This window comes from Rhopilema esculentum, chromosome 2, assembly GCF_057945365.1.
Source record: "Rhopilema esculentum isolate cy_ngs chromosome 2, ASM5794536v1, whole genome shotgun sequence".
NCBI lineage: Eukaryota > Metazoa > Cnidaria > Scyphozoa > Rhizostomeae > Rhizostomatidae > Rhopilema > Rhopilema esculentum.
Window position 1 is genome coordinate 5,564,114 of NC_142816.1, and position 17,444 is coordinate 5,581,557.

The 17,444-nt window shown below is 36.8% G+C and overlaps 1 protein-coding gene across 1 annotated transcript; it reads left to right on the plus strand.

Moving 5' to 3' along the window:
• The first annotated feature begins 1,063 nt into the window (after positions 1–1,063).
• On the plus strand, positions 1,064–16,833 carry LOC135695554 (uncharacterized). Its single transcript, XM_065214675.2, has 19 exons — positions 1,064–1,644; positions 3,010–3,154; positions 3,662–3,745; positions 4,339–4,443; positions 4,997–5,128; positions 5,402–5,545; positions 6,534–6,614; positions 7,352–7,447; positions 7,896–8,006; positions 9,223–9,263; positions 9,867–9,970; positions 10,969–11,064; positions 11,812–11,875; positions 12,433–12,514; positions 12,993–13,115; positions 13,816–13,915; positions 14,199–14,311; positions 14,626–14,688; positions 15,421–16,833. Exons 1-19 carry the CDS (start codon positions 1,370–1,372, stop codon positions 15,505–15,507), a joined length of 2,046 nt encoding a protein of 681 aa, XP_065070747.2. The 5' UTR covers positions 1,064–1,369; the 3' UTR covers positions 15,508–16,833.
• The last annotated feature ends 611 nt before the right edge of the window (positions 16,834–17,444 follow it).

Consider the following 17,444-nt stretch of genomic DNA (forward strand, 5'->3'; position numbering starts at 1 on the left):
CATTGTAGATGTTTGTGGGACATTTTTATCAAGCTTATACAATGCTAGCAAGTTACTGAGACAAAAATTTTAAATTTCTTTTTAAGAATTATTTAAGAATATTTTTAAGCACATAATCGTAGATTGTTATGAATGTTTAGCGTCAGCAAAGGTTAAGGTCCACTCAGCAAAAGTGTGTATTTTCCCTTAAAACATCATGCCTGCGGTCAATTAAAGATTGTGAATTTTAACCGAATATTTTTCACGGGGGCCAAATATGAACAGGCAATGTCTTAGAAAATAAAGTACTAAGCTTTCTGTAGAAACGCTTCTTAGAAAACAGGTATTTTCAAAAGTTTAGAAGCATGTGCTAAGGGGTTGTTGCTTATGAGAAATTTCTGATTTCAATTTTTTTGCTTCGAGTATTGAAATTTCATAATTTTCCAAACTTTCCAATACTTCTTTCTAATAAAAATGAGTGTATCATAGCAACCTTTCTAGGGAAAATTAGCTACTTGTAAAGGCTCACAATGTTTAGCAGTGGGGTGGGCAAGTACTCCAAAATATCACAATGTGTCAAAGCCCACCAAGTAAGGCTTAAGGTCGGTGTGTAATGCGTTGAAATTATGTACCTGGAAGCAACATTCTCCAAAGTTTTAGAGTTTTAGAGTAAACAAAACAGGGCCTTTTTTACCATACTAACCAGGGGACAATTTCACCTCCAGCCCCAGTGACCTTCCAGGGCTATGAAAGAAAAGAAATGATTATCAAAGATAGACATACGACATTTGTTAGGAATGTTTCCAATATCCCCTTTTCAAAGGGGGAGGGGGGGGGTCAGGTTTTTTTTTTTGCAAATTCCATGAAGTAAAAATAATTACAGTTGCAAATTTAGAAAAAATTGAGACGATCAAAGCACCTGCAAACCAGTCCTCATTAAAAGCAGCTTTCTTTGATATTATTACTATGTTATTACATATTCAATAATGCATATCGAAGCAGTGGTGTTGCGTGACCATTCTCACTGGGGGGGGGGGGGGGGGGGTAGTGTAAGAGACGCAAAACCATATTTTACCGACAGAAATTATTTTTTTACATTAGTATTTTGTTATAAATTTAATTCTACCGACGAGTTCTCTGAAAGGTAGGGGATGTACACCACACACACCCCGCACGCTACGTCCCTGTATCGAAAGGAAGGATATTCTTACGTTGGAAGTAGTTTGTGTCCCATGGCACGTCATTTAGCAGTTGCCTTTGTTTTGATCAATTCAAGCGCGTAGGAGATGAGGCTTACTTAGCTGTCTTGTATCGGATGTCAGTTCACGTTTTTGATTGAGTTTCTTTGAAATCCTTTAAGAAACATTGAACTTTTGACATTTACTAAAAAATGAGTTCATTTCTCCTTCGGCGTCTTTCAAAGACTCTTACAGCCAGATTTGTGCAAGGCTCGATTGGATGCAGACCACATGGGCCTAGGCTCCTCCTGGACCCTTGTTGCAAGCAGCTCGCAACTTGCGAAGTTGTTCAGAGTCAATACGAAGAGGTGTACAAAAGGTCGATCGAAAATCCAGATGAGTTTTGGGCCGAGGTAGCACAAGACATAACGTGGTTCACACCATTTAACAAGGTGATTGACGACAGTAACTCACCATTCACAAAATGGTATGTTTAAACATTTAAACAATATTGGGAAATAATTTAATACATCAATAATTAAATTATATTAATCTTGAACAATTAAGATTACAATCCTAATCAGTGGTGTAGTGCTATCAAAATAACGAGAAAGTCCTTGCACAAAACGTTGCGAAAAACAAGAGCAAAAGTAGAAATTTGCCAAGTTTCGGCATCAACAAGGGGGCCTCTGCCCCCTGAGCCCCCCAGCAATGCACCCCTGAAATTAATGAGGTATGGGCATTTCTAGGAAAGTCATTGCTCAAACCAGTGCCTAATTTAGTGTGGAATGGCCACTAATAGTGGTCTTGACAATTTGAAAAGTGGTCTTGCAAAAAAGAATCAGTGGGCCCCCACTGTTAGCCACCATTTTTAACTACCATATTATTTCCATACTTTTGTGCCCTAAGTATAGTGTAAGACCTTCCAACTCCTGGTAGTCACATATAGTAAGGGCTAGGGTCACTCAAAAGGGACAGAGAAAAAAGAGGGAAAAATTTGTGATAGTTAAAACATGAAAGCTTTTACAGAACTATTTTTAGACGATTTTTAGGAACTCATTTTATTTGATGTAAAATTATTTTATCTTTAGATTGGACTGTATTGAACTCTTGTTATCAGTTTTTAGATCTTTTACCATTAATTTATTAAGTATCAGGACCCTAATGATAACAGTATATATTGTACTGATAGGTTATCCTGTTAAAACATTCGATTATTATTATTATTATTATTATTACTATTTCATGGCCAGCTGGGAATGTAGTGTAATTAACTGAGGGTGATGAAGATCTCCTGGATAAAGATAATGACAAATAAAGATGTATCGAGAAGAGACCAGACAGAAAGACAATAATGAAACAAAAACTGCAGAGACACTTACTTTCTTAGGACACATGCTCAGGAAAGATGGCATAGAATACCAAATGGTAATTGGGAGAGTAGGAAGAAGCGATAGAGAAAGTTAAAGCCAGACATTTCTTAGATACATCAGCGAATGTTGAGTTAGAAGAGGACTGGACATTATTTGACTGGTATAAACAAAACATTGTATCATGTTGTGACAGGCAATGTTAGAATCTGACATTGAAGTGTCACATACGGTGAATGTAATTGAACAACAGAATTGAACCAATGGGTTTCCTGGAGACTTACTCACAATTTTGAAGTCAGTTAAGACAATGAAATGGTTTAAGTTTCACCAAAAGAAAATAAATATTAATAAAAAATGCTGCCTTCTGAAGACATGGATCCTTATGAGACTTGGGAGAGGGAACAAGAACACACATTTCCTTTTTTCTACTGCTGCTCCCTTTTTAACAATTCATGTTTCTAATCAATTGTCAATTCTAGGTTTGTTGGAGGTGAGCTAAACACTTGCTACAATGCTTTAGATTTTCACGTTGATCAAGGGAGAGGTGACAAAATTGCATTGATATGGGACAGCCCTGTCTCTGGAAATGTCAAGAAGTATACTTATAAAGAACTCAGGGATGAGGTATGAGAATGCTATTTTTTGCATTCCAGATACCGCCAGGGACATGGCAACTAAATTAATGTAATAACATCTTCAGGGAGAGTAGTTTAAAAGTTGCCTGATGATTTCATTAAGTGTTCACGTTTGAGGTGCAACTCTGAACTGTCCAGTTATATACATAAGTGCACACTTGATTACCTATCTCTATTACGTGTAATATTTTGAAAACTCTTGCTAGTGTATGATGCATTTTCACCTTAATGCTTATATGTTGTGAATTTTGATGAGTTATTCAATTCTAAGAGGGTTGAAGCCTCAAACAGTTCCTTGTCTTATACGTTTTTGCTTTGAATTTCAAAGATTTATGGGTGTGACATTACTCAAGACTCCATATTTACATGCACCTATACTTGAATACAAGTGCTAATTCTATTTCCTGGACATATATTGGGTAGAGTGAAACAAAAATTTGTACATTATTTGTTTGACCTTATTGTACATAATGGTTGTAGTACATTATTTTTCAAGGCTGCTAAGTTTGCAAGAGTGCTTGCTGATTGTGGTGTCAAGAAAGGTGACAGGGTCATTATATACATGCCCATGGTCCCAGAGGTGAGAAATAGAAATAATATGCTATTTACTTTTTTACTGAAGTTGATGGCTTTTTTTGCTGGCCTGTTTTTTGCTGGTCATTTATCCCCACTTAATCAGACTCATTAATGGCATTGAATAACATTGTTATAACTTAATAAGTTTTTCAAATCTGTTCTGGGCCTGGTTTTTCTGTACCTTTGTTTGGTTTTTTACGCCAACATAGAGAGACAACATAGAGAGTCTCTAAAATTAAGCCAACATAGAGAGACATTGATTTAATGCTGGTAAAGTAGCAAATGAAGGCAGATTTAGAGTCACAAAAAGCATTATCAATGAAGAAAATGAAAATTTTTGCTTGTGTTTCTAAATTACTAGCAAACATACCAACAATAGCAAAATTGTACAGATTGATCTATTGTATTCAGATTCAAGTTCAGATTGATATAGGACAGTATTTTAATTTATACGTCTCCCTTAGGGGCCCCCTTACTCCCCTCTCCATAGTCATGCTTTTCTATGTTCTGCATCCATCCATGATATGATTCGTGTTGTAGTTGAAATCTTTTAGATGTTTTTATAGTGATCGATTGTTGTCTTTTGTCGTGAAACAGGCTACCATTGCAATGTACGGTTGTGCAAGAATTGGTGCTGTGCACTCTGTGGTTTTTGGTGGATTTGCTCCAAATGAACTAGCGAGGAGAATAGATGATGCCATGGTGACTAATTTATACCTTAATGCAAAGACTGCAGAATAAATTACGTTTTTGGTGGGGCTAAAAAGGTTTTTGAAATATTAGTATGTTTAATGTTTTCGGCAGTGTTTTTGCACTTTATTTAAGTGCTTCAGCTGAATGGGTTTGTTATCAATGACGTTGTTCTGTTGTATTCTATTAACTTCCATGGAGGCTTTACGAAGGCAGAAATTAGCTTGTTAGGGTGAGGGATTGTTAACATTTTTCACTTTGAGGGTATAGGCTTACTTGAGAGGGGGCTTATCCTGGGGGCCATTCGATTATCACGGTCAGTGGCAGACACATTGGGAAAATTAGCGACTGCCCCTCCCCAATACTTTAGAGGACAATGGTCTTTTGTTAAAAAATAATACGAAATGTGACATCAATTTATTAAAACAATAGGCTTGCCCCCCTAATATTTGACCAAGTGTCCGCCCCTGATCATGGTATCCTACTTATGGTCAAGAGTGGTTTCAGGTGTAATCTCCAGTAACTGGCTGTTGTCTCTTATTTCTTTTTTGTGCTCTTTTTGTAGCCTAAAGTTGTAGTCACTGCGTCATGTGGTATTGAACCGCACCGTCTGTTGCCGTACGGCCCTTTGGTTGAGCAAGCATTGGAGATGGTTTCTTGTCCCCCTGAACGGGTAATCGTTCTGAACCGACCCCAGGTAGGTGTAGAATAAATTGACATTTGTTGGGTTTATTCTACTGCCTTTGTATTCCATATTTTCGTTGCTGCGCAGTATCAATGTTTGTACATGCAACATCGTTGTGCTTCTATTTTATGGCAATGCCTTTATATCAAAATTTGTATGTGGTAGATAAAACCCTGGTTCCATGTATTTGGAAGGGAGAAAATAATACTTAATGTTATCTTTTTCTGCTCTTACACCTCACACGGCTTAAGCTTGTTTATTTGACACTATTATCTCTTTTTGCAGCAAAGTTTCGAGCTGAAGCCAGGTAGAGATCTAGACTGGCATGATGCAATGTCTAGTGTCAAGAGTCCGCATGATTGCGTTCCGGTGTCATCCCAGGATCCTCTCTACGTGTTGTATACATCAGGTACTACGGGCAGCCCTAAGGTAAGAACAAAAGGTTGGTTTTTGCGACTGATATATAACATTTTTTTTAAGCAATAGGTTCCCAGTCGTCTCCATCAAAGACAAAGTTATTATATGCAGTGAAACGGTTCATGTAGCTTACTTCAAATTTACGTCTAAAGAGGGCACATGAAAACGTTACACTTGTTTACCAATGTCTTCCCTTCACTCTGCTAATCCGCACAGTAAATCGTCATATATTCACTTTTCAATTAGCAAATTTTAGTTCAAGGGGAGAGAAGTCACTTATTGTGGAACCTGGGTATCGTGTGTTTCAATCCTTTTACAATCATTTTCTCTAAGTTGTACCACCAAGCTTTTTAAAAGTATTTTGTTGTTAACAGGGTCTATCCTTCATGTAATGTTATAGCTTTAGATAATACATATTACTTCGTCCATGGCAGATGAGGTTAAACTATTGCAGGATTCAAGGCAACCACTCAGAGTTAAAGGCATTGAGTCATGATAAAATGAATTGGGTATACCCTAAGTGCCAAAATCCGCTGAGTCATGATTTTCATGACTGCGATTCTATTGGTTGACCTGGACCTGGTCACATGAACTCACCTCATACTGATTAACAAAACAGTTTCTACCAATAGCAAATTGTCAACAACGGATGCAAATATCACATGGAACGGCAGGGATCACGCCGAAACCAAATGACCTATAGAGAAGGCCTATTTACCATGACTCAATGCCTTTAACAGTAGGTTTTGCATCGTGTTTATAATTAAGAATACATCGAGAATAAGCCGATTGGATACGTAACAATTGGTCTATTGTGTAGTCCAACCAATGGGAAATGGCCAGCGAAATGCGTCGTAACCTCTCGTAAACATAGAAACCTTTAACCTCTCGTCGTAACTTCATTATCATTTTCTCGTATTATAATCATTACGATATTCCATTTAGATTTAATTTCATATTGTTGACCGTTGTTCAAGTCTTTCTTAAATGATTTGCTAAGGGTATCCAAAGAAGCAATGGCGGTCATGCTGTTGTTTTGAAATGGTCCATGAAAAATATTTTTGGAATTGATCGTGATGAGGTGAGTGGCAGCTAGATCTTGTTGCAGATATTTTAAAGCATGTCAGTTTTAGAATTCAATGAATTGATACGGACGTTTTTCGATAGCGTACTTTATCGACAGATAGGCTAGCTGGACAGACAAAGGCATAAAAAAGGGAAGCATTTCACCCCCTCCCCATGAAGGTGCCCCGTATGAATTTATTGTCGGATAAATATATGGACATCATGCTTTGTTTCTCCAAGGTTATTAATTTGTTTTTTTAACTATTTCTGTTATGCCAGAAAGTAACTGACAAATACAGTATATTAGCGTCATTTAACGATTAGTCAATGCCACTTTCTTAGTATAGCCCCGATTTCATGTTAAGTTAAATAGCTGGGGTTGAGTAAGATTTATGGAACCCATCTTCAGTTAGATATGAAAATATCTGCAAAACAAGCTTTTTTATTAAAGTATCTGATGTAGTGAGAATCTAGGCCTGTGAAGGGACGGGTACCTTTCCTTGGCCTGATACATTGCTCCTTCGTAGCTGCATATTCTTGCAGGGAACCTGGCTGCCGTATGTTACAGATGTGCACAGAACAAGAGAATGGGATGAACCATGAATATAGCTAGTTTATATTGATGTTGTCATCTCGAATCCAGATGTTTTTAGAGAACAAAAATAGAATGGGCTGGTTCTCGTTTGAATTGGCGATATTCTCTTTTGTTCATGTTAACTTAACTTTGTTCCGCTTTTTCATAAATTCATTCAGACATGGTGGACAGCTTCAGACATTGGATGGGTTGTTGGACACTCTTACATAATTTACGGACCATTGCTCTATGGCTGTACATCTGTGATGTTTGAGGTATTCATTCAATTTTAATTGAATCGTGCTCACAAAACGTAGGAGCAAATTTTTGTCGCGAACTTTCTTTATATTCTAAATACTCTTGAAGTAAGAGCATCCTAAAGATGACGACGTTATTTCTACTCTATTCGCTGCAAACATTTATCTTAAAATTTTCGTAAAAGATTTCACACCGGGCAATTTTAGTGGGTAGCGCTAAAATGAATAAAAGTGACCTTCGTTGGCGTTTGTTTACAGTTTCTTGTTATCTAATTGGTCAGAACTCGGGGGTGTGTCTGCTGTATTAACCAATCAAAGATTTGAAGCTCAAGCTCGAAGGAATTCTTGTAGCGACAAACGATGAAAATGTAGAAAATAAGAAACACCGCAATACGACGAGAATGAACAACAATAAATACACGTAAATTAGTAAAGGAAAATATTGTATTGCTTGTCTCCATTTTAGGGAAAGCCGATCAATAGCCCAGATGGGAGTACATTTTTCAGAGTGATTGATGATCATGATGTTGTCAGTTTATTTACGGCCCCCACTGCGATGAGAATTATACGAAATGAGGTAAAAAGTTTTTCCTTTCCCTTTTAGTGTTTGGAATCTTTCAAAACTTGAATCTTAACCAGAACTTCAAAATCTCACTGTTTTGCCATATAACATCCATATAACATCCATATATTAACACAATTAAAGTCAATTTTTACTTCAGTCTTATGGTCACACGATTCTGTGTGCCCTTCACGCAAATTTTAATATTTTCATTATCAGTATCATGAAAAACTTTTTTATTATTTCAAGTAACATATCAAGAAAATGGCTTTAAAAAAAACAAACATTTAAGTAAACTAAAGCTTTTCGTCTGACACTCTTCAGAGTTTAAAACGTCAGAACATAGAACGAAAACTCTACGCTGGGAAATATAAGCACAAGAATAATGATGTCAGGCCAAAACCCAAGCCTTTTTGTCGAATCTGAATTTTTTGCTTTTTCCTGTTGGCTTGTTTGTTATTTTGTTCTAGATATTTCAAGTTAACATTCGTTAGTTTGATAGCTAATAGAAAAGATGTTTTTTATTGACTAGATTTATTTTAAAATTGCGTAATTGGCTTTTTTTTCCAAGTCTTTTAAATTTGATAATAGCTGTTGCATTTTTCGAAAAATAAGCAGAACGTTGTAATTAATAATGCCGCTGTCAGAATATTTATTGATATGTGAAACCTTCTCGGTCCATCCACAGCTGTGACTTATCTAAAGTCAATCGGTCCCGAGAATTGAATTCCCACGAGTACCTGCGGATTTTCTTTCAGTGCCTTTGTCAAAATACACCCTTTAATTCGAACCTATCGTCTTAGTCTACATTGGCTTTATCAGTGATAATTTGCATGTCTGAAAATCGGGCTACGAACTAGAAAGAAATTTCTATGTTCAAATGGTTGAGAAAAACCCTAGCTGATTCAATCTTTTGGTGGTAAAAATTTGAGAATGGCTGGGTATATATACTTCCTATCCACAACTGGGTATATATATTTCCTAGCGTATACTTTCGATCTATGTTCTGACCTTTTATACTCTGAAGAGTGTCAGACGAAAAGCTTTAGTAGTATATTAAAAATGTTTGCTTTTCTCAAACATGTCGTTCTCCTTCTATGGACCTAATGACATAAAATCCTTTGATATATACACGAGATGCGTACAAGTCTCCTTTCCGCCACAAAACACCTTTCAATGGATTTGTTGCACGTTTTAATTCCTCTTTTTGTATTGTCTTTGTTCTTTCTAGGATCCAAAAGGACATTATGCCAAAGACTACAAGATGTCAAAGTATGTTTCATTGTTTCTTATTTTTGAAAACACATTTAGCAAGCTGCAAACCTAGGCCTGTGAAGGGACGGATAGCTATCCTTGGCCTGATACATTGCTCCTTCGTTGATGCATATTCTTGCAGGGAACCTGGCTGCCGTATGTTTCAGAGTTGCACAGAACAAAAGGTTTCTGGCCTTAAACAATAAGTTGCAAAAATCAGAGCATTGGGAAACGTTTGTCTGTCTAATCAGTAGAGTCCAAAAGATATTTATCCTTCCTTTAGCTTACGTGCTGAAAGGTTCCAAAACGTTCGAAAACAGTGCAAGTAAAGCATGGTCCGGTAATTGCTAACTGAAAGACCCCTCTTTAGTCGTATAATGACAATTTCTGGACTAGTGATTTGATAAAAGCATCCACCTTTTCTGCTTAATGATTTATTGTGAAAAAACTCTGCATATTCCAAGTGGTTGCCTGTGATTTCCAACTCAGTTCACCTTTTTTCATACGATATAGCCCACTTTCATTTGCATTACACGCGAGCCAGGAAATACAAAGCGTATCCAGCTTGCAATTATTAGTGTAGCTTCAAGAACATTTCTAACATGTCCTAACTTGTTTAAGGTTCCGGGCAATGTTTCTCGCTGGGGAGCATGCAGATTTGAAAACTTTGCAGTGGACCAAAGACACATTCAGAGCGCCAGTTTTGGACCACTGGTGGCAAACAGGTACTTTGTGCTCTTTATATATATAGTTTTGCCAAACTCCCGTTCTTGAAGCATAATGTTCTGTAAAACCTATTTAATAAAGACTGCAAGATGTATTGATACACTCATTTTTATAGGAAACTAACCTCGGGGTTAGTGTAGGATTCTGTCGTGGAACGTCCTTTAATAAACGATAAGAGAACAAATAAGATAGTGTCGTGACACTACAAACTAGTCTGATGATTTTCAAGATTGACAACTGTAATCCAACGCTATGTTTTAAATCATTAAATGTTTTATAATGGTTTGCTGTTTAAGTGCTTTATGTATTGCGTTAGTTGATTTTTAGTTAATTAGTTCACGAGTTATGTTGGTCTTGGTAATGAGTGTTATGTTCAGAAGTGTCTTCACGTGCTCGAACCTGAGTTGCATGAGGTAGACTCTGCAGAAATTATATTAGAAGCGGGAGGGGGGGGGGGGGGAGGGAGGAAACAGTAAAGTGCCGTTGAAAGTTTTCCAAATTTTCAGTAAGTATTTTGGATTAACAAGGAGAATATGTAGTTTGGTTTGTTGTTTTGTTTCACTTGATTTTATCCTGAATACATGTCTGTACCTTTTAATGACGAAATAATAGATGAATTTGTTATAATGGAGCTTGTTTTCAATATTTACTTAGATGCCAGGCACCTAAAGGATATTTAGCCTAGAACTGGATTTGGCCTCTGTCTTTATAAAAAGGGATGAAGGCCCTTTTACATTTGAGCTCCGAGTCTCCTGTACCCTAATCCCTGAGCTTCGAGTCTTCTGACCTTCGAGAAGAGTCACCTGTACCCTAATCCCATTTCACCATGCCCGTAAAAAATTTTTACACCTGGGCACTTATATGGAGTTTGTAACTCACCTATATTTCCAACGTACTCTACTCCTCCTTGTTTGTTTGTATATCTAGTCTTCACGAACAACAACATTTTGTAGCTTCCTACGGAGAGTTTTGATAATGTATCTCTTGATTTTTATAGAGACTGGATGGCCGATTACGTGCCACTCTCTTGGTCTTGGAATGCCTGAAAACTATCCATTTGGCACGTGTGGAAGGCCCGTGCCTGGCTGGAATGGTAAGAAGCATCGTTTAGATAATCACATACACGATGTAACAAGGGTCAGTTTGAGAACATTATTCTACGGAACATGCCTACAGTTTTGTTTCCCTACAAGTTTGCCAATAGGCTTGGAATAACCAAAAAGTTTTTGTCAATTCTCGATCTATTTTCAATTCACGTCTAAAAAGATACCTAAGTTGCCTTCTCTATCGTCACTAAAAAGAATTTGGGAAAGGTACCTCAGCCATCCTAGTTAAAAAAGATACAAATTACACTTGAATGGTGTAGTGATATAGAGAATAGTCCATATGTTTGAAAGGCGAAAGAGGAAATTGCTAATGTGAATGACCAAAATGCTTTTGGAGTTCCAAGACGGTTCACAGGCAGAGCAATATTTTATACTGCTTTTGGAAAAACTCGCTAATTTTTTCAAAAGATTCAAAAACTTTCCCACTGACTCTAAAAACCAGAAACGCTGTAAATCTTTCCCGTCCTGTTCAAAATGAGACCATACTTCTTTAGGTGTTCTGTTTTGAGAGCCCTTCTCACCCTTTTCTTAAGCTTGAGAAATTTTTCTTGAATATAAATTCCCGATACGATCAATTGGTCGATCTCATTAATCAACGATTTCAGGTCATTTCTTTGAAAATCCAAAAAAATTAGTTCAATTTTTCTTACTCTTTCCTAAGTAGACAGTTTTTTAGTTGACTTTATCAAAGATGAATAGCTGATTCAGATTAACAGTAAACAATTTTATTTCAGTTAAAGTTTTGAATAAAAAAAGAGAGGAATGCAAAGTTGGAGAGATGGGAACGATCGCAGTAAAGTATGAGATTACATTTTGTATGAGTTAGCATTTTTTTTACTTATTCTTGATTTTTTTATTGCCATTCTTCTATACTTTAATCGTGCCCTTTTGGTTCTTGAGAAGTTTTGAAAAGATCCCTCGTAATCGTAGATGTCAGCTATACTTCTTGTAATTATGCTGCAACCCTTATGTCGTTGGGATTGAATCAGGATTTTAAGCGTTATGATATTTGCATTCCTGTGGGGTTGGATGCTTCCTACTCTACTTTTGAATACTAAGTTCTCAAACACAGATCAAATTGTTTTTGCTTTTAAACTAGATGATGCACAGCTAGTTAAAAATTTGTTATCTTTATTTTTCTTTTGTTTTATTTTTATCTTATTTATTTTTCTCATGCCATAAAATTAATAAGGTCGTCCATAAGGCATCATCCATAAACGAAGCATTGAAGTTTGTCGTGACAATGTCTTAGAGAATTCTGTAGCATCGTTTCTGTTGATCATAACCTTTTGCCATTTCCCTTTTGTGTTTTCTCGTCAATCTTTGAACCCATGTACGTACTTTTCTCTCCCCAGACTCCCGCTTCCTCCTGGTGCATTGACAACATTATGGATGGATGATGATCGATTTGTCAGTGCTTATCATTCTACTATTGACGTAAGCAATGATCTCTTCATTACTATCGTTTCTTATACCTCTAGTTTGTTTTTATCGGTACAACTAAGAGCCTGTTTATACGGAGAAGGTTTCCCCTGCATTTTCCCAGTGAAGCGGGGATCCCGTTAAGCCGGGATTGCGCTTCATATAGCTTTACTGTGCGGAAAAGGAAGAGCGTAACTTCACAGTCATATGTGAAACTTAAGTTCCAAGCAAAACTCGTATAATCTGAACACTGATCGCGGGCTGCGCGGGTCTGCGGTTGACATGAGGGAAATTTCACTGAATTCTAGGGGATCTATAGCTTCCTGTAACTTAAGGAATCACAAGGTGGGGTCTCATCGAGGGGAAGGTCCCGCACATGTTTCGATAATAATAGCGTCTCTTTGTCCTAAAACTCCCTTACAGTACCAAATACAAAACAAGTTGACACTGAGTTGTCCTTAATAACTTACTTATTTGGTTTTTATCATGGCAGGGGTATTACGATTCATTCGATGCAGGGGTAGTGGATGAAAATGGATACATAACGGTTCATGGTAGGGTTGATGACATCATCCAAGTTGCTGGGCACCGACTGTCCACCAAACAAATGGAACTGGTAAGAAAGTAATGCTTAGAAGTATCAGAACATGGTTTATACAATCGATTATGCAATTAGACAATTACTATAGGAATTACAAGGTCAAAGATTCTTACATTACGTCAGTGTTCATGTGTCATGCCTTTGGCAAGATTTTTAATAGTTCTAAGTATTTTTGGTGATTTGTTTTCAAGAATTTAAATAACAATGAACAAAAATAGCATATTGTTTTTGTCAACAAAACATTCCTCATTTTGATGCCAAAACCTTCCAGCTTTGGTTTGCATGATTTTTGCCTCTCTGATTTGAAGAGATGAATTAAGTTGGCGATGCCTTAAAGAAGGGGTGTCTCCTCAGGACCACTGTTGGCACAGGGTCCAATGCAAAATTAAAACCTCATGATTTTTATGTATGAAATAGTTTCCTAAACCTAGATAAAATCAAAGAAAGACAGCCTGCAGGCTCCTAAATTTGTAGGTTCATTTTTGCTTTGCTTCTCGTTATCGGAAGTCTTCTGAAAAGTGTCGAATGTTGAAGTGTCTTGCTATCTGAACCAAAATGGTAATAAACTGTTTTGGTACACTAACTTATATTCTTGCTCATTGTCAAAGATCTAATTGCGTCCTTTAATTGATTTTGTTTAATGAGATTTTAATTTTTTCTGTGTTTTATGATTATAATACGGGTTATCGTTATTTTCTGTTTCACTCGTTTTTAGGCCATAGCGCAGCACCCTGATGTTATTGAACAAGCAGTGATTGGCGTCAGAGATGAAATCAAAGGGGAGATACCAATTGGGTTAATCGTTTTAAAAGAAGGTTCGCAATGCTGTTCTTGTTTTTTTTCATTGACATTTTTAATGTTTAATGATTTTATTGTATCTTTTGATGTTGATAGTCAACAACTTTCATCTTTGGATCAGAAAGTTTAGAAACTTTCAAAATTGTAAATCTTTGAGATCAGATGTCTGTCTTTATTTCGCAACATACACATCATTTCCTTTTGTTTTCTGATTTTCTGTAGCATTAGGACTAATCCGTCTGGTAAAGAACTATTTGTAAACATTCAATTCTTTGTAAGGAAAGCAACTGTTCTTTGCAGATGTTGATAGACACGAAGATGAAATTTTTAGGGAGGTAATCGAACTTGTACGAAGGGAAGTTGGACAAGTGTCATCCTTTAAAAGAGCCGTCATTTTGCCAACACTCCCAAAGGTAAAGCTACTTCAAACTTTACTACCATTCTTTCCACGTCATAGATTACTTCAAGTTCATATTCTCTGGTTTATCTTCTCTTTGAAAAATAATCTTTCCCCTTCCCACGATGCATTGCTGGATCACAAGTGATAGAGCTACTCATCCAACATTGATTCTAGGGAAAGGTGGGGGTATGGGGGGGGGGGGGTTTGTTTCAACCAGTTTGTCCGGGAAACATTTTTTTGATTCCAAATTTCTTGGAATCGAGAAAAAATGCAGTAACTGAAGAGACTTCTATTCTGTTGTATAAGACATATTTCCTTTATCTGCAGACTCGTTCACAGAAATTTGTTCGTTCAACGCTAAGAAAGATGATCAACCGAGAATTATACACTGTATGTATACTCTCTCATTAAACATTGCAACAACTAATTTCCTTTAAAAGCACCTTTCAAGGGGAACCCTCAATGTTTGCAGCTACCCCAGTATTATCTCCATAGACTGGGCAATGAAAAAGAGAGAGAAAGGAAACGAGAAAGAGTAAATGGCATTTACTCTGATTTACAATGACATTTATCCTATATGCCGGGGCGAAATTATAGTTTCATATTTAATTTGATATTCTCGTCGTCGTTTTGGTTTTACTTGCCTATTACCTAATGAAAAAGAAGCCGAATATTTTATGTAAAAGACTCGTCTTGGTAGGACCATTTAAAATTTGCATTGCATAAAGTTCATTATCGGAGATTGTTTTTTATTTTCAAAATATGGACCTACCCAGCCAATGTCCTTTGGCATATTTCTAGCAAATTGGCTTATCCAAATAGCTTTTGGATACAAAGCATACTTACGTGGTAACATCTGATGATGAAATTGGTATTTCTATCCAAATGTGCACCGAATGGTACCTTAGTGGAAATTTGGTTCAATTGACTGGTGAGAATGTTGTGTATATGTTGTCAGTGGAAAGCGACTCATAGGAAAAATGGAGTTGCCAAGCCCAATCTCCTGTTGAACGTGATGAAAGTTTGTATTTCTTTGCTTACAAATTTATCTTTTCTAGTTATTAAATTTCGTTACCATTTCAATTTTCTGGTTAAATTTATCTATTTTATCTAAATTTGCAGATCCCACAAACTGTAGAAAATGCAGATGATTTTAGGAAAGTTGAGTCAATTTTGTTGAAAGAGTTCCCTGGTGGTATGTACCGATGAAAATACACCAATTTTACAATAACAGTTTGTTGAAGAAGGAATATTGAAATAACAATTAAAGTACTATATTTTTCTCTTTATTAAATATATAAATCTAATGGCAAATACTCTCAGAAAACTTTGAGCAAACTCGCTAAGCAAACAGAGTCTGTCCATTTTAATGTACTGGCGTATCTTCTAGGGTGAGTTATGAGCTGGTTGAAAACCACGACACCCGTCTAAATTTGTATTTGGGTGCTTTTATAATAGTCTATGTAATTATTGGTATGTAATAAAGGGGGAAACATAGAAATATTTTGATAACAGTGTATTTGTTGGTAATTACGCATCTGTATGTTTTTTAGACCAACTCCGTTAGTTAGAAACGCTTAAATTTCATTCAATTCAAAGCTTTGTGCTGTATCAAATGTAACTAAAAGCCCGAGCAGGGCTGTCAGCAGTCAGGTCAGATCCTGGGGTAAAACGTGATATTTGTTGCAGACACTTATTTACTTCTAGTAAATGTCTACTTGTCTTAACGCCCCGTTCTTTGAATCATCCATTAAGATGAACGCCCTCTCCAAAAAATAGAAAATTCAAAAAGTGCCCTGGTCATTTTTGGGTCCAAGAGTAGGGTTTTCACCCTCCCCTGATTGGCTCCCAGCCCCAAGACAAATATGCTAGAGCTAGTTTTTCATCAGAAATAGCAAACGAAATCGGTGCCCTTAAAGAGGTAGACATCCGAGGGAAATTTCAAGCAAGTGATTGCTTTGCAAAGGTATCGCTTTAATTTTTTTACTGTGGAAATTTGAATTTGTCCAGTAGGTCTAGAAATCATCTAAGTGTTATTTTTTGGTAGCCATTTTAGTTTGTAGCCGTTGCTTCTATACACGGCTGTTCATTCTAGTGTCATTCACTACATGGATAACATACTTTCTTTACACAGTCACTAGAATTGTTCAAAATACGTGTTTTGCGGTGTGTGTTTATTTCAGATACCAGCCACTAGGAGTTTTATCAGAAGACTTGAGCCGATAATCCATTGGGCCATCAGTGGTGGAAATGGGCCATCTATGTTTTTATTTTAGGGACTCAGGCCTACGATTTTTGGAAAATAAGTGAAACAGGATATCAGAAACTTAAAAATTTAAATTTCCTTCAAGATCGCGACTGGGGGCTCAAGCGTCTGCAGGTCCCCACGATTTTTGCCACTGGAAACGTTCTGGAAACGTCCGCCTCTAGTTCAAGGTGTTGGTAATATCCCGTATATTATGAATATTTTTGTATTTAATGGATACATTTTAACTGGAATATTTTATTCAAAAATCTCATTGGTTTTAGTATTTTCGTCATTGCCCTTTTTAGATTGGCTATCTGCATATTTTCGGATCTGGTTCCATGCGTTTACACGCTGCTTCGATTCTGTACCCCCGATTCTGTTCCCCCCGATTCTGTGCCCCCAATCCAGAACCATTTGATTTCACACGGGATAGGCCCCAGATGAGGTCTACACGCTACAAGCATGCGCTTTTCAATTGTCAGATCACAAGCTTGGGCTTAACCTTAAATATACATAGACAAACTTCTATTAATTCCATAGGTTTTGCTACAAAGCTTCGCCTTATCATGATGACCTGTAGCACCTGCTAAAGCAATAATTTCTAGAATTTCCGCAACAATACTCTTAAATTATTCAAAATATTTTAAAGATGCTAAAGTGGTATGCATATTGTGTCAATTTCCCTCTGTTTGATTTTCTTATAAACAACTTCTGGTGGACGGTTTCAACTTCTTTGAAGTCCGTTATCATTATCCTAAGTAGGAATTGTTTCCCCCCATCCTCCCTGAGTGGCAATTGTTTTCCCGCATCCTCCCTAAGTAGCAATTGTTTCCCCCCATCCTCCCTGAGTGGCAATTGTTTTCCCGCATCCTCCCTAAGTAGCAATTGTTTCCTCCCA